Source organism: Rhincodon typus, unplaced genomic scaffold (assembly GCF_021869965.1).
Source record: "Rhincodon typus isolate 14 unplaced genomic scaffold, sRhiTyp1.1 hic_rhity00000692, whole genome shotgun sequence".
In the NCBI taxonomy this organism is placed as follows: Eukaryota; Metazoa; Chordata; class Chondrichthyes; order Orectolobiformes; family Rhincodontidae; genus Rhincodon; species Rhincodon typus.
Genome location: NW_025966330.1, coordinates 3,184 through 24,779, shown reverse-complemented (window position 1 = coordinate 24,779; position 21,596 = coordinate 3,184). Strand labels below are relative to the sequence as shown.

The 21,596-nt window shown below is 40.0% G+C and overlaps 1 protein-coding gene across 2 annotated transcripts; it reads right to left on the bottom strand.

Annotated features, from left to right (window-relative positions):
• Positions 1 to 3,797: 3,797 nt before the first annotated feature.
• Positions 3,798 to 20,978, bottom strand: LOC109933411 (transcription regulator protein BACH1). Of its 2 annotated transcripts, none has more exons than XM_048621477.1 (4): positions 20,861 to 20,978; positions 13,494 to 14,975; positions 9,171 to 9,377; positions 3,798 to 8,119 (listed from the first exon to the last, which is right to left on the bottom strand). In XM_048621477.1, the coding sequence occupies exons 1-4, from the start codon at positions 20,864 to 20,866 to the stop codon at positions 7,685 to 7,687; spliced, it is 2,130 nt and encodes a 709-aa protein (XP_048477434.1). In that variant the 5' UTR covers positions 20,867 to 20,978; the 3' UTR covers positions 3,798 to 7,684. The 2 variants fall into 2 exon arrangements, with proteins under 2 accessions (XP_048477434.1, XP_048477433.1); XM_048621476.1 differs by lacking the exon at positions 20,861 to 20,978 and adding an exon at positions 17,930 to 18,055.
• Positions 20,979 to 21,596: the final 618 nt, after the last annotated feature.

The following is a 21,596-nucleotide window of genomic DNA, read 5'->3' as shown; positions in this document are numbered from 1 at the left end:
ACAACAAACATTTGACATAACTGAGCCTACGATTGGAGGAGCATTCCTTGTAATACCTTACTGTTACACTTACATGTTTTTGAACAGCTCTTGGCAGGCCAGAAAAGGACCCTGCTGTGGGCCACATCATGGCCTGCAGACTACCCTCTTGGATAAGCCAGAGATTAAATATCCAGAAAGCTTCCTGCTCCCCTTCAATCATCCAACCAGCAACAGTCCTTGGTGACTGTGTTACCAAAAGACACTTACCTTCAACAATGCAGCACACTCTCAATGCTGCATTAAAATGGTAGTGTAGATTGTGTTCAATTTCATAGCAGGCTTTGAATCCACATCCTTCAGACTTGGGTGAAAATGCTATCAGTGGAGCCAAGCTGACAACTTAAGTACTGCATTGTAGGAGTATCTACAACTCGAATTCCCATCAATTGGTAATAAAAACCTAAGCAAAATAGATCTCAAATGAGATAGTAGGAACTGCTGATGCTGGAGTCTGAGATAACAAGGTGTGGAGCTGGAGGAATACAGCAGGCCAGACAGCATCAGAGGAGCAGGAAAGCTGACATTTTGGGCTGGGACCCTTCTTCAGAAATGGGGGAGGGGAAGGGGGCTCTGAAATAAATAGAAAGGGGTGGGGGGGTGGTGATAGAAGGTGGATAGTGGAGCAGATAGGTGGGAGAGAAGATGAACGGGTCAAAGAGATGGGGATGAAGCTAGTAAAGGTGAGTGTACGTAGGAAGTTGGGATGGGGTGGATCAGTGACGAGGAAGGGGCAGATAGATGGGAGGGAAGACGGACAGGTCAAGGAGGCGGGGCTGGGGGGGTGCTGGTCTTGGGTTGAGGTCAGGAGTGGGGAGATTTTGAAGCTCGTAAAGTCCACATTGAGACCATTGGATTGATGGGTTCCAAGGCGGAATATGAGGTGCTGTACCTCCAGTTTCCGGGTGGCATCGTTGTGACACTGGAGGAGGCCCAGGATGGGCATGTCGTCCAGGGAGTGGGAGGGGGAGTTGAAGTAGTTTGCGACTGGAAGATGTTGTCGTTTGTCGCGAACCGAGCGTAGGTGCTCCACAAAGCGGTCTCCGAGTCTCCGCTTGGTCTCCCCGACGTACAGGAGGCCACGTCGGGAACAGTGGATACCAATTGGACTGTATCGGTGCCGCCTCGTTCTCCCACGAGGAGCTCAAACAGTTCATCAGCTTTACTAACACCTTCCACCCCAACCTCAAGTTCACCTGGACCATCTCTGATACCTCTCTCTCCTTCATAGAATCCCTAGTGTGGAAACAGGCCCTTCAGCCCAATAAATCCACACCGACCCACACAGCATCCCACCCAGTCCCGTTCCCCTAATAACTCACCTAATCTGCACACCACTGAACACTACAGGCAATTTAGCACGGCCAATCCACCTAACCTGCACATCTTTGGACTGTGGGAGGAAACCGGAGCACCCAGAGGAAACCCACGCAGACATGGGGAGAATGTGTAAACTCCACACAGTTGCCTTAGGAGTGGAATTGGACAGATGTCAGAGGTAGGTTCTTTACTCAGAGAGTAGTAAGGGCGTGGAATGCCCTGCCTGCAAAAATAGTAGACTCGCCCACTTTAAGGGCATTTAAATGGTCATTGGATAAACATATGGATGATAACGGAATAGTTTAGTTTAGATGGGCTTCAGATTGGTTTCACAGGTCGGCGCAACATCGTGGGCCGAAGGGCCTGTACTGCGCTGTAATGTTCTATGTTCTATGGGCCGCTAACCACTGAGCCACCATGCTGCCTCTGGCCCTCTCTGTCTCCATCTCTGGTAACCACCTTGAAACTGATATCTATTTCAAGCCCACCGACTCCCACAGCTACCTAGACTACACCTCCTCTCACCCACCTTCCCTATTCCCAATTCCTCCGCCTCTGCCGCATCTGCTCCCAAGATGAGGCGTTCCACTCCCGCACATCCCAGATGTCCTCGTTTGTCAAGAATCACAATTTCATGATCCCTAAGTGGTCGAAAATGTCCTCAACTGCATCTCTTGCGTTTCCCACACCTCAGCCCTCACACAACCACCCCGCAATAAAAACAAAGACAGAACTCCCCTTGTCCTCTCGTATCACCCCATTAAGCTCCGGATTCAACGCATCATTCTCCACCACTTCTGCCACCTGCAATCTGACCCCATTACGAAGGATATATTTCCTTCCCCACCCTTATCTGCCTTCCGGAGGGACCACTCTCTCCGTGACTCCCTCGTCTGCTCCACACTCCCCACTAGCCCCACCACCTCTGGCACTTTTCCCTGCAACCGCAGGAAGTGCTACACCTGCCCCTGGACCTCCCCCCTCACCTCCATTCCAGGCCCAAAAAACCTTCTACATTAAACAGATATTCATCTGCACATCCGCTAATGTGTTCTACTGTATCCGCTGTTCCCAATGTCGCCTCCTCTACATCGGGGAGACCAAGCGGAGGCTCGGAGACTGCTTTTTTGAGCACTTATGCTCGGTTCGCGACAAACAACACCTCCCAGTCGCGAACCACTTCAACTCCCCATCCCACTTCCTGGATGACATGTCCATCCTGGGCCTCCTCCAGTGTCACAACGATGCCACCCAGAAACTGGAGGAACAACAGCCTTGGAACCCTACAATCCAATGATCTCAATGTGGACTTCACTAGCTTCAAAATCTCCCCACCCCCGACCTCATCCCAAGACCAGCACCCGCCTCTCTTCCCCGCCTCCTTGACCCTGTCCATCTTTTCTCCCACCTATCCGCCTCTGCCTCCTCACTGAGATCTCAAATGATGTTAGTGTGTATATAAATCATAAATATGGAATTCAATTCAACAGAACTTGCACCTAAAAATAGCACCAATGTGCTAGTACATTCGTGAAACCAATGGCAAAGGCACAGTTAAAAAGTTTACCTCAAAGTTGAAAAAGACTTAAGTAAATAAAACTTGTGCACATTTCTGATGAGATCATCGATCCAAAATGTCAAATCTCCCCAACACAGATGTTGTCTGCCCTCAAGAGTTTTTTCTGTACTCTCTGTTCAGATTTCCAACAATTGTAGTGTTTTGTTTTTGCATTAGACCTAGCAAATAGAAAGTCATCTGACTGGAAGTACAACATCTTAAATAGACAGTGTCCAACTTTATATTTGCTGAATCTCATCTCCTCTGCAATATTAAAAGGATCTCAGTACGTACAGTGGCTGAAGTTCAAATGCAATTGTTCCCTGCAACAGCCTAGTAGCATACAGTCAGTTTTACTGTCCACTTATGGCAATCCCTGAAGGAGATGTCAGATCTGTTACTTGTCGCAGATTCAACCCCATCAATAATTGCTATTATTTGGAAAGGATTGTATATAACTCCATCCACTGGCAAAAAGTAGATTCTGTACTTACAAAAGTAGATAAACCAGAATAGAATTTGATGGATTTTCTGAGAAAAGATAAAACAGCAAACCTTGGGATGTCAGAGATAGCAAGAACTGCAGATGTTGGAGTCAGGGATAACACAGTGTGGAGCTGGAGGAACACAGCAGGCCAGGCAGCATCAGAGGAGCAGGAAAGTTGACGTCGTGTATCGGGGCTCTTCAGAAATGATGGGGATGTATCCTAACCCTCAATCAACTACATTGCAAATCTTTCATAAGATTAGTTGTCTACAATGTAGTTCAGAAAAAAAGCAATAAAACAGCACTTGTCTGAAGGTTCAACATTCAGTGCTTATTAATCTGCAAGACAAGCCATACAATTTGAAAGATTCACAAATTTTAGAAACACCTGAATGAACAACTGACCCACACATTTTAATATTTACATTTTATGCAAAACATGTAAAGATTTAAACCAGTATTTTCAGCGAAGCTACAACATGCCAAAATAAGGACTGTCGTTAATTTGAAGACTGCACAACATATAAAACAGAAAATGGCAGTCTATAGTTACTGTACAATGCTAGAAACAGTCTTGAAAACATAGTAAAATATCTGGTACTTGAACTTAATTCAGAAACTTTTTTTTTAAAATCAGGATAGAGGTTGAATATGAAAAACATAGTAAATAGAACAGATGCAGCCCATACAGCCATTAGTTAAGCAAATTTCTGTGCTAACCTTGCAATACTACTTTAGTAAGGAGCATTAAATCACAATAGCACAGTATATACCAAATGTTTTTTTAAAAAACATCTAATCCGTAGTATCTTAGCATTCCACATCTGTCCACAATAATTGTTCATTATAAAACTGAACATTAGAAATGCAGAAATTCTATGTACATTCTCATATAGAAAAGATGGAATTTCAAAAGGTGCAGAGAAATTTAGCACTCAGACAAGGTCAGTACTACACGCAAAAATCAAATGAAGGAGAATCAAAGATTACTAAGCACTTTACATATCTTACAGAAACAATTAGATTCTGCAGAAACCATATGCCAATGAAACCCTCAGGGCAGTAAATTTGGCTCTTCTGCACATTTAACGAGGTTAGAAGTTGAACACTTTTGATTTCAATCATGTTGCCACATCCCTGCAGTAAATTACATTTTCCCAGGTTATTTCAATGTGATTCTTCATAATTGTACATAAAATGAGATACTGCAGTTGAAGGTTGAGCCGACCAAAATAAGCATACCTGTTGCCCACTTTTGATTTTTAAGGCAGCTTTTCATGAAACCAGTTAAGCAGTAAATGTGAACTAGTATGAAATGACAACATTGCAGCAAACATAAACATTAGTTACAAGATGCACAAGATCTAGTTGGTATCAAAAAGTCTTGTTAATGTTTATTTTTTTCCATTTATCCAACTGATGGTTGCTATTCCTTCAGAATGTGTCACAGAACAGTTGGCTTTTCATAGTTATTTGCAAAACCTATGAAAATTTTCACAAGAAGAAAATGAAAATTTACCTGAGGCAATACAAATATTAGTATTAATTTTAAAGTTAATTACAACATTATTAGCATTAGCAACATAGTGTATTTGTTTTTTCTTTGCAAAAGAAGGAAGGTTCAAGATAAATTGAAAGGAATTACAAGCATAGGAGGAAGCTTTTGGCCAGAGTTTAATATTTATATTTATTTTTTTCATTGTGTCCCCTCACTCAGTTGAAAGGAAATAGCATGAACTTTTCTTCATAATCAGTCTCAGATGCCCTCTACTGGAGAAACAAAAATAAGCTGGAACAGAAATTGCTTATTTATCGAATTCAATTTAAATGAAACAGCCTCAATAGGTGAAATTCTTCACGTTCACAAAACAAGCTAACATTCGATGACTTCCTTTTTTAAACTAATCTCTTTAAATGTAAAGCAATATTCCAGAGAATAATCTTAAATTGAGAGTTCTCAGCATCTGAAAAATTCAATCTCAAAAGAAATCTTTGTAACCAAACTTGTGCTTCAATGTGATGAAAGATGACAAGAACACTGATAATATGAAAAGGAATCCAACATCCCGGACAACATCGCTGTGCTGGGTGGTCCACTGAAATAACTTCTGACTAGCTATACCACTCTCCCATTAAATGGTTTTCTCATTTTCCTCACCAATACAGGGAGATGATTTATGATCATGTTAAATATGCAACTTATGCAGGCAAACAAGTTTAATCTTCCTTATCCCCAGAATAAAAATGTGCAGATACAGGAACAAATTAAATATACTATTGCCTCTCCTGATATATTTGTTTCGTATTGAGGTAGTCAAGTTTGTTGGCTGGAATAAGTGGCTTCTATTTCCTTCTATTCCAATCAATGTATAGGCATTCCCAAATGCTTGCTTTCTACGAAGGCTAATTTCACTACACTGAACAGTAAAACATGGATACAAAAGTCAATTATTTTGAGATAAGATTTTCGAGCAGCAAAATTAAATCCAGCTTTTACATCTAATAATCCATTTTCAAGTAATGTTTAGTAAAGCTGTACTACTTCAATTTCAAACTTTAGTTGTTTAGTAACTTTAATATTTTCGTTTAGGAACCGATGGTAATTGAAGTCTTACTAAGGGAGCATTACAGTTGCTATTTTATTTACAATACCCATAAAATTCTCGCAAATTGTCGTCAAAATGTTGTGAAACTGTTTAAAAAAATCAAGAAAGAAGTATTGCGCACAAGAAGAAGTTTACATATATCAAAAAGATTCCTTCCACCCCCATCCAAAAATAAAGGGTGGAAGGCAAAAAATGCAAAAAGGAAGACTGTTTATACTGAGTATTCATCAACACAACTCAAGTTCAACTTCAGATAAGAAAGCCTCAATGAGCTCTTGTCAACCCAGGACAACAAAAGCTTAATGAGGCTTCACAACCAATGACAACAAATCTCTCATATCTATTAGGAAGTGATGAGAGGGGGCAAGAAGGAAAAAAAAAAGATGATTGGGCAGGGAGAAGCCAAGGGAGAAAGAAGTTCACGCCTTGGCCATATCCTGATACCTTCCAGGCCTTTGATACTTCAAGAATTTACTGACAAACACAGTTGGAGTTTCTCTTTTTCTCCACTTTGCTCCAAAATTTGAAACTCTGCAGGCACAACCAGACCATCTCAAGGACAGAAGTAACAAAAACACCAGACAACAAACTCAGGTGTGCCACTATCACAATTAAACATGAATGAGGATCAAACACAATACTATACCTAGGCATTAAGTAGTCATGCACGCACAAAGTTCCCACCTTATTAATTTTCAAAAAAAAAATCCAGTGTTTGAGAAAGAACTCGCATTCAGAAAGAAGTGTTGATCATTCACCATGTCCAAGCTGACAACAGATGGCACAAGACCTCACCTTCATACTTTTGATTGACTGAATGTACCTAGATAATTAGCAAGTCCACATAAATGAGTGTTGTTTGAGGAAAAAAAACAAGCACAGAAGTTGGTTATTTGGCCAATTGAGACTGTGCTAGTTCTCTGAAAGAACTATTCATATACTTTGCAGGCACAATTACCAGCTCACCATTATCAAATGAAATGGTACGATAGAGAAAATAGTGTACATTTATAATGCTTGATGAAAATATTCTGATGTTTGAGATATAAATTAGTGTTTTTTTAAAAATAAAAGCTTCATTGAAGCACAACTCCAAAGTTCAAAGTTTCTACACCACCTCATAATTGAGGCTTGTATGGGCTTTAAAGGTTTACGTCTAAAGTGGTGTTAATTCATTGGAAAATGCAAGTAGATGTAGGCTAGCCTGTGTCTGATGACGAAAGGATGTTTAAAAAGTTTAATGAAATGTATAAGAAGTTAAAGATAAACTGGAGTTTACGGATTGCTTGAATGCACATGTTGACCTCCTTCCCCTTTCGTATCCTGACATAGTTGCAATTAAGCAGAAGATTTCAAAATATTTCATGCCATATCTACATTTCTTACATTACATTGAATGAAGCTACAAGAATTTTTAAGCCTTGCATAAGTTTCACAAGTTAAAATTTATAAATGCAAAAAGAACATTTTGTTTACAAAACACACATGGGTTCAAGACGATATAAATTTCATGCATAAAAAAGATTGAAGATAATCTGCATTGCTCATCTACATCCACTGTGCTTCTCAGTTAATTCTTGTAGCTGAATTCCAAGCTTCAAGGCCATTTGATGCACAAAGACAAATGCAGCACAGGGGCTAAAGAGAATTGGTTCCTATTGAAATAGAGCAGGATTATTCATCTGTGGTACACTTCTCTATCATTTCTTGGCAGAAATCAGTCATTACAGCCTGGCAGCACTGTTCTATCCCAGACTGGCTTGCTGGAATACTTTCTCGTGTACTGTTGGGTGCATCCGTTATTTTCTCTTGAAGTTGTACAGTAGGACTTTGCTCACTATTACAGTCCATACTCTGAGGATTAGTGGAGTACCCCGGATATGATGAAATCAGATTTGTACGAGTAATGGAGCCAACGTTTCTTTGGGTGTTCAGTATTGAAAGAGGGCACTCAGGCGAGGAATATTTCGCTAGTGTTTGAATTTGTTCAGCAGTCAGGGCTGCATCTTTACACACCTGCTTGCAAAGGATAGATAAATTATCCCAGGTTTCACCCATACACACTTTTAACTGGCCCTTCTCTTGCAGTAACTTCTCCTTCTCACATAACTAGAGGTAGTCAGAGGAGGCGGCGTGGGAAGGGGAGGAGAGAAAAAAATGCAGCTTTAATAAAGGCATTCATAAGTACATACATGCGCACACAAACACACATACAAAATTTCAATTGCTTAAACATTTTCTGATAATTTCTGAAAAGAGACACGTTGTTGAAACTTTTTGTCATGCATTCATCAAGACAAATGCAAGAGTGCCAAATTTCAAACTATATCAACAATTTATACTGAAGAGAAAGGTGCTGACTGATTAACAATTCAACTCTGATTGGTCAAAGTATTAACATTGAGAAAGCAACATGGAATTATAGGGCTCCCAAGTTCCAGGGCAATTTAAAAAATGTGCACAGTTTGAACATTTTCCTTTTGTTTGCAGAGACGGGGTTCCTGTATATAAAAGTATGCTGCTTCTGGAAAGCAGAAATGAGCCAGGTTATGAGTTTGACTGACGACGTTAAATTGTTTGTTATTATTGCTATTCGCACGCTTCAGATTGCTCGATAAGTGCTGGTCTATTGTAGTCTAAATTGCAGACAGATCAACTGAAATTTGGCAATCTTGCAGTTGTCTTGACTGCAAGACCCAAGGCTTTGGCAACATGTTTCTTTTTTTCAGAAAGATCTAAATTTTATTTACCAAGTGAAAGCTTAACATATTTTGCTGTCAGTACAGGATTTAAACCACAAATGTATGATAGATAGTACTGGTACAGAAAGATTTCTTTTTATGAAATAGCATGCAGGATAATATCAGAAATTGCTGGAAAGGCTCAGCAGGTCTGGCAGCACCTATGGAGAGAAAGCAGAGTTAAGGTTTCTCAAGAAGAGTCACTGGACCCAAAACATTAACTCGGTTTTCTCTCCACAGATGCTGCCAGGCCTGCTGAGTTTTTCCAGAATTTCTGTTTTGTTTCAGATTTTGAGCATCCACAGTTTGTTAATTTTTTTTTTGCAGGATATCACATGTGCAACTGTAAAATGATGGCAATAAGACTATTCTATTTAGGAAGAACAACACCCGTAGACCTTTCTTTATATTCAACCCACCAGCTTATGTATTTCACATTCCAGGTTTTGAATGCAGTCAAGTTTTCGCTTTCGACAGCGTTGAGCTGCAATTCTGTTTTTGCTGCGGCGACGTATATCATGGATATAATCCAGCTGTTCTGGATTCAGTTTATGGAGTTTCAGCATCGTTTGAAAGTCGTTTCTAGACAACATTGTAATTCTCTCAACAGGAAATGGTAGTTTTACCTAGAAGGGGCCCAAATGCAAAAAATTAGATTCACAAAAATCATATAAATTTCATGATAAATTCTAGGTACATCAAAAATTAGACCATTGTTCTTCTACCAATTCTATCAGCTGAAGGAATTTTCCATTCTTTTTATTCAATTAAATTAATTTTCTGAAATCAGAGTTTACAACTTTCATGAACAGCCAAGTTTCACAAACTACTGTGCAAACCAATCAAAAAAGTAGGCAACATAAGAAATTTACATGTGATAAATGTTTCTCAAGTTATACACTAACAATTTTTTTTTTTTTAAAAAGTACACTTACCTCAAGTTTTACTATAAAATCTTTGGTAATTAACCTAGCCTTTCATATGGGTATGTATCTCTAGTGAATACTTTTTCATGATTCTCAAAGGATATTAAAATTGGGAAGTAACTTAAGGGATTGAAATATATTGTTCATGATCTATAGCAATTTCAGTGTAAAATAAGTAACCAAAACAATAAATTACGGAGAATGCTGGAAATCTGAAAAGTATGAAACTGCCAGAATACAATTAGTCAGGCAGGGTCTGTGGAGAGAAAGAGAGTGATAATAACTGATTGGTTGGAACAGGAAAACATTCAAGGTGTACCAGATTTTAAATGAGTGAGTGAGTGAGTGATAGATAAAAAGGGAGAATGTGGTGAGGAAAATATATATGTGTGAGATTTCTGCTAGTGACTCATTTGGCAAAATGCACTGGTTTTGCTGAGGTGATGGTACTCAGATGTTTCTGCACACATTTATTAGTCTAAGACTGATTAGAAAATCTTCCATTTCTCAGCTCAGGTACATGAGTAAATCTGGGCAGTCTCCAGCATCCCAGAGAAAGTGAATTACCAGGAAATTAATCATTGTTTTGAGACTATTCTAATGCTCTTGAACTTATAAACTGGATTCAGTTAACTGTTGGTCACTGCTCCTTTTCTAACTACAGATGCATGTCCTGCTCTGCTGTATTATAGTTTAAATTAACTGTGATCAGAGACTTTGCGTAACAGGTAGTCAACTGACTAAATTTAAACCAATTTAAAACTGAATTCAAACTGCTTTTTTCCATTTATTAATGCTTGGCCAGCATTTAATCGCCTATTCCCCTAGTCTCCCTGGAGAAAGTGCTGATGACCTGTCTTCATGAACCGCCGAATCCATTTGGTGAAGGTTGACCTATGATGTTGGGAAAGGAATTCCAGGATTTTGATCCTTTTCACTGAAGGAATGGTGATATATTTTCAAATCAGGATGGTGAGTGAGTTGGACGAGAACTTGGTGGTGGTGGTGTTCCCATCCTTGTGCTTGTCTTTTTGATAGTACACACTCCTGCTACAGAGCACCAGTGGTACACAGAACTAATGCTTGTGGATGTGGCATCAATCAAACATGCTGCTTTGTCCTGATGGTATTAAGCTTCTTACATGTTATTGAAGCTACTGAAGTGAGTTTTCCATCATTCTTGTGATTTGTGCCTGGTAGATAGTGGATAGGATTTGGGGACTTGGGAGGCAAGTTGCTCACTGTGGAATCCCGAGTTTCTGTACATGCATTTGTAGACACAGCATTTATATAGCTATTCAAGTTCAGTTTCTGGTCAACACAAACTCCCATGACATTGATAATGGGGGAATCATTGATGAAAGTACCACAAAACGTTAAAGAACAACTGGAGACAGTCTCTGCCTGGCATTTGTGTCACGTAAATGTTACTTACTACTTCTCAGCCCAAAACTTTTTACTGTCCAGGCCTTGCTGCATTTGGACATGGACCGTTTCAGTACCTGAGGAGTTGTGAATGGTGCTGAACATTATGCAATCATCAGTGAACATCCTCACTTCTGACATTATGATGGAGGGAAGGTCGTTGATCAAGCAGCTGAAGATGGTTGGGCCTAGGACACTAGTCTGAGGAACTCCTGCGAAGGTATCAGGCAGCTGAGATGTCTGACTTCCTAAAACTACAACCATCTTCCTTTGTGCTAGGTATGCTTCCAATCAGATTTCTTTTCCCTTCAATTCCCATTGACTCCAGTTTTGCTAAGTCTCCTTGGTGCCATATTTGGTCAAATGTGACCTTGATCTCAAAGGCAGTCACTCTCACCTCAACTCAGGAATTCAGCTCTTTTCATAGAAATCATAGAATCCCTACAGTGTGGAAACAGGCCCTTCAGCCCAACAAGTCCACACCGACCCTCAGAGCATCCCCCATTAACCTACCTAATCTAGGCATCCCTGAACATTACGGGCAATTTAGCATGGCCAATCCACCTAACCTGCACACCTTTGGACTGTGGGAGGAAACCAGAGCACCCGGAGGAAACCCACGCAGACACAGGGAGAATGTGCAAACTCCGCACAAACAGTCGCCCGAGGGTGGAATTGAACCCAGGTCCCTGGCGCTGTGAGGCAGCAGTGCTAACCACTGAGCCACCATGCTGCCCTCACTTTTAGGTAAGTTTGGTGCTGCTCCTGGCATGCCCTCCTGCACTCTTTACTGCACCACAGTTGATCACCTGGCTTAACGGTAATGGTAGAGCCATGAGGGTGCAGATTGTCTTGGAGTACAATTCTGCTGCAGTTTATGGTCATGGACCTCATGAATGTTCAGACTGGAGTTGGTAGATCTGTTCAAAGTCATTTAGTACAGTGATCATGTCACACAACTCAACAGAGGGTACCCTCAACATGAAGGTGGACTTCATCTTCACAAGGACTGAGCGGCAGTGGCCCTTACTGATATTGTCATGGACAGTTGCATCTGTAGTAGGCAGATTGGTCTGGATGACTACAAATTTGTTTTGCCTTCATTGGGTGTCATACCACTGGCCATAAACCCAGACTAGCAGCTGACCACTTTTGGACTCAACCAAGTTAGCCAACAGTGGTGCTGCCAAACATTCTTGATGGTAGACATCAAAATCCCCCATTCAGAGTTCATTCTTTTCCCTCGATATCTTCAATGCTTTTCCTCCAAGTGATGTTCACCATGGAGAAGTAATAGCTCATCGGCTGGATGGGTGCGGGGGTGGCTGGTGGGTGGTGGAGAAGAAGTGGTGGTCACTATATGCTAATCAGTAGGTAGTTTCCTTGCCCATGTCAGACTTGACACGGAGTCTTCATGGGATAAGACCATATGAACTGGGAACAGGTGTAGGCCATTTACCTTCTCGATCCTGCGTGTCATTCAACAGGATCATGACTGATCTGACCTTCCTCATGTCCACTTTCCTGCCTCTTCCCCCAACCTTTGATTCCCCCACGATAAAGAATCTCTGCCTTAAATAACATAAGGACTCTGACCCCCATAGCTCTCTGTAGCAAGGACTTCCACAGACTCTCAACCCAGAAAGTCTTAAATTGGTGTCCCTTATTCTGAGACTATGCAGAGTCAATCACAAATATATATTACTGTACCACCACCCCTATTGGGTCCGTCTTGCTGGATAGTGTTGTCTTGTACATAATTCCATGAGTATGACTATGTCTTATATACACTATCAGACAGCTCTCCCAGTTTTGACTCCAAATTCCTAAAGTTAGCAAGGAAGACTTTGGCAAACACAACCCTTGCATTGTAGCTTCTGAAGCCTTACATGATACCAAGTAGCATCTGGCCTGGTCAATTAAGAATTAAGAGTCAACCATATTGCTGTAGATCTGAAGTCACATGTAGGCCAGATTAGATAAAGGAGGCAGTTTCCTTCCTTAAAAGGACAATGAACCAGATGGTTTTTTTTAGAATATATGACAGCCGACAATGGTTTTATAATTTGGATTTTTATTTCCAGATTTTTATTGAATTCAAATTCCACAGTCTAGGATTCAAACCCAGGTTCCAAGAACATAGCCTGAGTCTCTTCTTTACTATTCCACTGACAATACTACTGGACCACTTGCCTCCCTCCTTCAAACTAAGTTATTTTAATCAATCTGTTGATATCTCCCAGGCAGATCAGACTTGAAATTGGGCTTCCTGGCTCAGTGGTTGGGACAGTACCTCTGCACAACAAGAACCCTCCCCCTTTAAAGTATCATCTTTTCCACTGAAATAGTATATTTCACATTCATTGTACAATCATATATAAATTTTCTTACCTCACATTCTTGTTCCCGGGCAGAACATGACTCACTGTCATCCTCAGATTCAGACCCAAATTCATCTCCTGAGTTTGTAGTAAATGTGTCATATTTGTCTTGTTGCTGTCCCTGGTCACTTTCAAGCTCCTCAATACCTGAGCTGCTGGAACACACAGAATTTCCAGTATCATATGCAAATGGGCACTTCAAAGAGCTATAGGTAGACTCAGGTAGCTGTGAAGACGACGAGGTATAGTGCAGTAGGAAAGAACTTTGATTGCTTCCTTCAAGGGTTTGGCAAGGCTCTGTCGAAAACTGTGGGCACTGAGAAAATCTCTCCAAATCAAACTGCCCTGAGCAACTTTTCTCCTTAACCAAAGATTCAGCCTCACAGCTAGACTGTGCACCGCAAAGTTCACTCCAGAATCCTTTTGCTAAATGTTCTGCCACCTCCCTTTCCACAGTGCTTCGCCCGCTGGAGACCACATTGGGATTCTCTCGTCTTTGAGAATAACCTGAGCTAAAAATAACTGATTTTCTCTCAGAGTCTCCACTTGTTCTTTCTGAACACCTTGGCTGATCACATTCTTGACTAATTTCGAGCTTAGTTTCTTCAATACTTGCAAGAGGAGCACTGTTCTTTTGGAGATTTTCACCCTGCAACATTAAAGGGACAAATGGCTCTGCCCGAGAACAAGGTAAGTCAAAATGCTCTCCAACGCAACTTTGTTGAATACCTGAGATATTTTGTGATGATGGCCCTTGTGTTACTTCAGGGGTAGAATCTTGCACTAATGGATAGCTTGTATTCATTTGGTTCTTCACTTCGAAGTTCTCTTCATCACAGACTCCACCCTCTCCTTCCATTGATGTGCTGTCACTATCCTTTTCAATAAGTTTTGCACGTTCATCCTCTGACTCAAAAGGGAATGTCAAGCTTTGACAAGATTCAATTTGCTGTTTTGAAAGTATTTGCTGCAATGAAGAATTTGGCAATGACAAATTATTACCCCAGGATGTCAGTCGTTCTTTCCCACAGGCTAACTGAAACTTTCGGTACTTAGGACAAAGAGATGAACTAGCCCATCCAGTCTGTTTCAAACACGAGTACTTGACATCAGTGGTTTCATTTTGAACTTTTGGACAAATTTTCCCAACTTCAATGCATTTACGCAATTTAGGACAAGGACTCTTGGGATTTTCGGACTCGAGAAATTCTTCCACATCATCATCAGCTTCTGAATTTTCATTGTCACCAACAGGAATTTTTAGATTTGTTTTTTGACAATGAGATGTACAACATGCCTTTCTTGGAAATCCTGCATGATCTCTCTCCTTTCCAAAAAGTCTGGCTTGAAGAAAGTTGAAACACGTTTTTTCAATGTTATGGATGCCAAGAAATTCTACACTTCTACAGACATCCAACACATTTTCTTTGTTCAAAAGAAGTTTGGCAGTGTATGCGAACTGAAGAAGTGGTGCAAAACCTTTAACTGTAACCTGATAAAACAATAAAACAACCAGTTAAGAAATCTCGACTTCAGTATACAGGAGTTCCAGTTTAAAATAAAGCAAAAGATGGTATTTTCTTCAATGATTTTCTATTTATGCACTTGACATATTGTACAAGCCCAGTGACAATTCGTTATTACAAACTCATCTTACAGCAAGTCAAGTGGGCTTAAAAAGCTACTGTTAATTACATGAAACTGAAGTCGACCTGTGACCAATTAAACAATTTCCCAAAGTCTTCTGGAGCAAAACTTGTCTGGAACATAAATCAAAAGCAAATGATCTCATCTAAGGAAACATTTCAGATAAGAGACTGATTGTCATCAAAGCATCCACATCTTCCATGGTCAGGAGTTAAAACAGCACACTCTCTTTACCTTTCTGCTTCAAATAACATCAAATGGAATAGGATTTTTTGCATCTAGTCTGATTTTATACGAAGTTCAGCCCAGAAACTTTTGCCCTCAGTTCAATGTACTAAGTCTGCTCTCTTAGAGAAGCCCTCACTTCTAGAAACTAAAAGAAATGACTATACACAAGTAATATGGCAAACTGCACCTGGGTGAACAACAAAGCTTTTATTGTTAACAACAGCACATAGGAACCACAATATATTTCAGAAGACGAATCCGATCAGACACCTTTAAAACACCAATAGCATGGATTCCTTTACAAAGGACAGTTTATCAAAGCTGCAAACAATAAATGTAGATTGACATTAGTTCAAAAGCAGCAATTTAGAATGTATTTTTAAAACTCAACAAACTTTCTGTAGAAGGGTCCCAACCCGAAACGTCAACTTTCCTGCTCCTCTGATGCTGCCTGGCCTGCTGTGTTCCTCCAGCTCCACACTATGCTGTCTCAAAACAAAACTGCTAGCTATAAAATACTTCCCAGAAGAAAAGTGCAGTCTTATTAGACAGCACATAATCTATGCAGGAATTGTGAGTATGGGGGTCTTAATTTCGATCCTTACGCTTCACGGAAAACAAAGCCACAGTAAACAAGAGTAATAACTAATTTTTCTCAGTGTACTTTACTCGTAAATCTTTGTAAAATTACATTCCATAGCAGTTCAAATTGGAAGTTACCCAAATGTGAAGACAATTCAATTTCTTTCCATACAGCATCCGAGGTACTTCAAATACAACTGCCGTTACGTGATATTACAATACGCCTAGATAAAGAAATCACCAAAGGGGGTTTTATACAGTTTCCAATCCCTCAGGGCATTATGTAGGTTGAGCTTGGGATGTCTTTTTCCCACTGGGCAGGGTAATACTTTAGACTCCATTTGTCCTGGTCTCTGGGAGAAATGTACAATATACAGGAAATTCAACCCACTGGGATGCAATGTTGCTCAATATTCGACAAATGAACCAAAAGTACAACAATAATATCCTACGATCTGAACTCTATTTTCTTACATCTTCTACATATTTGAACAATTTCTTCAAGACTGACAAAACAGACCACATTTTTTTTTGAAAGTAAGTGCAATAGTTGAGCTCACATTCAAAGTGCAACTTGTAATCGCTTCACACAAAATAATATCAAGAAAGGCTTCCTCAAGTCAGTGGCTTGAAGTATAGCATTTTCTGGATCTAACTGCACTCACCACTTTGTATTTCAAAAACCCTACTAACAGGTTTTTAAAAAAATATATTCTGCTCACAGCCAAAAAGAATCAGGGACATTCCACACAATAAGTGTAAAATATTTAACAGTTGGTGAGAAAAACTTAAATTGCATATTTTCAGATGAGATATTAAATAAATCTGCTAACTCAGATAGACATGAACACTCCCATGGTACAATGTGAAGAGCAGAGAGTTCACCTGTTGTCCTGCCTCACATCTCTCCCTCAAATCAACATGGATAACAGACAATCTGGTCACCTATGTCAGTAGTTTCCAAATAGGGTCCATGACAGAGAGTCAAGCTCAAAAGGTGATACTATGAACAAGAGCAAGTGAGTGAAAACCAGCCAGAGCCTGCTCTATTACCCTCATGTTTCTCCTATACTGCTCTCTTAATGCTTCTGTACCTCCAGTACTTCCTGCAAGTTCTGCTCTTTCTAGGTTTCTCCTAAGGATGGACTCTATCATGAGAAACGGGTACGTCCTCTCACTTTAGCTGGAAGTAAATATCTGCTTTCCTAAAAGCATTATTAAAGCATTTGTTGCCCACAGGAAATGATACTATGATTATTATGCAGTACTATAATTTTAGATGAGGGCCTGAAATTACTCCATTTTTCAATAATTTAACAAGCACAAAGCTGCATCATAGTTGTTTGTTTGCAAATTGCCTGCTATGTCCCCTTTGATTTGACTTATTGTAGTCATGTGTACCTAAGTGTAGTGAAATGCTTTGTTTTGCAAGCAAAACAGGCAGATCATAGCAAACAAAGACATACAGATCGTTTACATACACTGTGGCATACAGATTATATTGCACAGGAAGTGTGCAAAGCAAGATCAACATTATTTGAAGCTAGAGTGTCCATTCTTCAGTCTAATAACAGCAGGGAAGAAGCTGTTCTTGAACCTTTCAGTACATGTGTTCAAGCTTCTGTACCTTCTGCCTGACAGAAGGGCTTGTAGGAGAGCACTGTGGTGGAAGGGGTCTTTGATGATGTTGGCAGCCTTTCCGCGGGAACAGGAAGTGTAAACGGAGTCCATGGACGGGAGTGGCTTCTGTAGTGGTCTGGGTTACGCACACAACCTTCTATTGTTTCTTACGGTCCTGGGCAGAGCAGTTGCCGTACCAGGCTGTGATGCACCTGGATAGGATACCTTACTATGGTGCATCTGTAAAAAACTTGTGAGGGCCCTTATGAACATGCTGAATTTTCTAAGCCACCTGGGGAAGAAGAGACATTGTTGTGCCTTCTGGACTGTCACATCTACAAGGGAAGTCCAGGACAGGTTGTCTGTTACCGTCAATCCTAGGAACTTGACACTATCAACTCTCTCAACCTCTGCTTCATTGACGTAGATGGAAGTGTGTCCTCTTTTCTTCTTCCTGAAGTCAATGATCAGTTCTTTCATTCTGCCGACATTGAGAGAGAGGTTATTATCATTGCGCCATGACACCAAGCCCTCTATCTCCTTTCTGTATTTTGACTCTCCCTCCAACCATGGTAGTGTTGTCAGCAAACTACATCAGAGGTTTTCAGCCTATGGTTATTAAGAAAGGTTTGGACATGATATGTCAAGTGGCCTCGGTCTATGATGTAATTTTTCAATATTTCAATGAACTACAGCTGCTGCTCAATATTAGTGAATGGATCAAGATAGACACTGCCACCCAGTGACAGCTCCAACAATTGTAATCATAGATGTATCACATTGTGCATTATTGCAGTTCTTTGGTTTATTCACTATTAGAGGCCCTGAGGGTTCCTCACTTTGAACTACACACAAAAGTAGAGAAGTGAAGCATGAACAATCCCCCTTTAGTTGGAGGTTTATATGTTTGGTTCTGGTGAGCAAAGCCAGGCAAGTTAAACTGTTGCTCAGGTTTATCCATTTATATTGGATTTCTCAATGCCATACCTGATACTTTATGACTCTACTGTAAAGTTTCCACAACAGAACATCAGGATTTAATGCCACAGTGATGTAAATCTCTTGATGATCCCTTTAGAATTGTTATTAAATGTAATGAAGTGCTTAAGACTATTTCACTCAACAGGGAACAAACCAAAAGAGAATAATGCAAAAGTCATCTCTCAGCCTACAAGGAATTGCAATTAAAGACACCAACAAACCTCCTTAAGGCAAAATACTGCCATATCTAAGCAAATTTGGAGAGGATGGATGTTCTTAATCTTTAAATTCAGTGCTACTTTCTAGGTTCACTCATGACTAACTACAACATGGGAAATACGGAGTTGCTCATCTTGAGAGTGATTCTCCATCTTGATTACGCTTTCATAGCTTTGCCCAGTTGATTTCCTTTGTGAAATAAGTTCACTTTTATGTCAGAAATCTACCTCATAACTTGGCATTGATCTGGTAAATGGAGCAGAGGGATTTCTTCCTCTGCAAAAGGAGTTCAGTTCTGCACATTTCAACAAAATATTTACTCAAATAAGAACGTTTTGCATTAAAATAACATTAATAATAAATACAGAACAAAAAGACCACTTTTTATGCAAATATTCCTGGATCACAGGGGATCTATGGAAGTTTCATAGCACAGGAGACGACTACAGAAGTAAAAATGTCACAAACGTGTTCTGCAAAAGCAAATTTCAAAAATGCTTAGCTAAAATAATGCTTTGGGATGTACTGAGGTTGTGAAACACATTTTACAAATGCAAGTTATTCTTCATATCTCTTTATTGTTATAGCAAAATAACTAAATTTACTCATTCAAATCTTAACCACCTAATGGTCCAGAAATTGCTGGAGCAGCACAACTTACAGCAAATGACAAGAAGTGGATTTTAAACCCTACCCTTCAAATCAAATTATAGTTGTAGCACACCTTGCTGGAAGTGTGAAAAGATATTAGTATAGTGAGGCTACGCAGGTTTTTTGTGAACACTGAACTTAATGGTCTATCTCCTTAACCAATGAATTTTAGAAGTAGCTAAAGTGAACAATGGAAGAAAAAAAGTGTGAATTTGACACAAACAAAAGAAAAAGAAATATAATGAAACAAAGACAATAAAGAGAAAAACAGATTGGGTGAAAAAGAGAGAGAAGAAGATGGTAAAAAAAGTATAAATTTAGAAAAAACTTCCACAACTCCCAGGAATAGTTTATATTTGCAAGACTGAGACTTCACAGTTTCAATTGTTCCCTTTATAGCACAAATCTAACAAGTTTTTATACTCATGAGGTAGTCAATCTCAAATTTCCATTTCTGAAAAGCTAATGATGGACCAGCATGAAAAGTCTAACAATTTCTGGTGATGTCTAACTCATGCCACATTTATTCCTTGCACAAACTACCATTGTTTTTATGAAATAAAACACTGATAATGGTGGGAGTGGTGAATTCAAACTTGTTTTCCAGCAATTCCAGCATCTTTGGTACCTTTTGTGATCATACTAAATTTTTAAAGAAATATCAAAACTCCAAATGTGACAATGACATACCACAGATGGTCCAAGTTGACAAGTTAATGCCCTGGATAGTTTGACATTTTTTAGTGGTTGAGAGAGAGTGGGAGTGATGGGGAACAAATGTTAGCACTGTTTGAAGGAGGAGGAGAGATATCTCCAGTCAAAAAAAGGCAGAAATTCCAGTTAGTACAGCATGCTGGCTGATAGTGTCAGAGAACAGAAATTTTATTTCATAATTACCAAAAAGTTTGAAGAGGGCAGAGTAGTAGATGTTGCTTACTTGGACTGTGTGAAACCTTTGACAAGGTCACATGGTAGACTAGGTCACATGGGATTCAGAATGAGCATAGGGTACATAATTGGCTTAACAGCAGGAGTCAGAGAATGGTGGTAAAAGGTGGTTTTTTGGATTGGAGGCCTGTCATCAGCATTGGATCTTCTTTTGCTTGTCATTTATGTAAATGATTTGGATGAGAATATAGAAGGCATGGTTAGTATGTTTGCAGACGACACCAAAATTGGTGACATAGTAGACGTGAAGAAGATTTTCTAAGATTACAAAGACATCTCAATCAAATGGGCCAATGGGCTGAAAATTGGCAGATGGAGTCCAATTTGGATAAATGCAAGGTATTGCATTTTGGTTCAACAAGCAGCAGCAGGCTTTGGACAGTGTTGTAGAACAGAAGGACCTAGGGGTTCAGGGATGTAATTCTTACTTTGAAGTTTGCGTCACAAAGACATTTAACCACCCATAGACAGGGTGGTTAAAAAAGCATTTAGCACGCTTACCTTCATTGCTCAGTCCTTTGAATATAGAAATTGGGAAGTCATGTTGAGGTTGTACAGGACATTGGTGAGGCCTCTTCTGGAATACTGTGTCCAGTTCTGGTCGCCCTGTTATAGGAAGGATATTATTAAGCTAGACAGGGTTCAGAACAGATTTGTCAGGACGTTGCCAGGTATGAAAGGTTTGAGTTATAAAGAAAGGCTGGATAGGCTGGGAAATTTTTCACTGGGGAATAGGAATTTGAGAGGTGACCTTATAGAGGTTTATAAAATTATGAGGGTATAGATAGGGTTAATGGTAGATGTCTTTTCAAGATTTCAAGACGAGCAGGCATATTTTTAAGGTGACGGGGAGAGATTTTAAAAAGACATGAGGGGCAATTTTTTTTTTTTTTAAACACAGAGGGTAGTTCGCATGTAGAATGAATGTCCTGAGGAAATGGTGAACGCGGGCACAGTTACAACAACATTTAAAAGACACTCAGGTAAGTAGATCAATAGGAAAGATTTGGAGGGGTATGGGCCAGGAGCAGGCAGATGGGCCTAGTTTAGTTTGGGAACAAAAACAAAGTTGCTGAAAAAGCCCAGCAGGTCTGGCAGCATCTGTGAAGGAAAAAACAGAGCTAACGTTTGGGTCCGGTGACCGAATGTTCTGAGGAAGGGTCACCAGGCCTGAAACGTTAACTCTGTTTTTTCCTTCACAGATGCTGCCAGACCTGCTGAGCTTTTCCAGCAACTT

What these genes read in the sequence shown, in the direction of transcription:
- LOC109933411 (XM_048621476.1), bottom strand. Translation starts at nt 18,040, where the DNA reads ATGAAAGAACTGATCATTGACTTCAGGAAGAAGAAAAGAGGACACACT. An exon ending in TCAAGTTCCTAGGATTGACG is followed by an intron (nt 14,976 to 17,929) that starts GTAACAGACAAC and finishes TTGTTTTATCAG; the next exon opens with GTTACAGTTAAAGGTTTTGC. An exon ending in CCCGGGAACAAGAATGTGAG is followed by an intron (nt 9,378 to 13,493) that starts GTAAGAAAATTT and finishes GGCCCCTTCTAG; the next exon opens with GTAAAACTACCATTTCCTGT.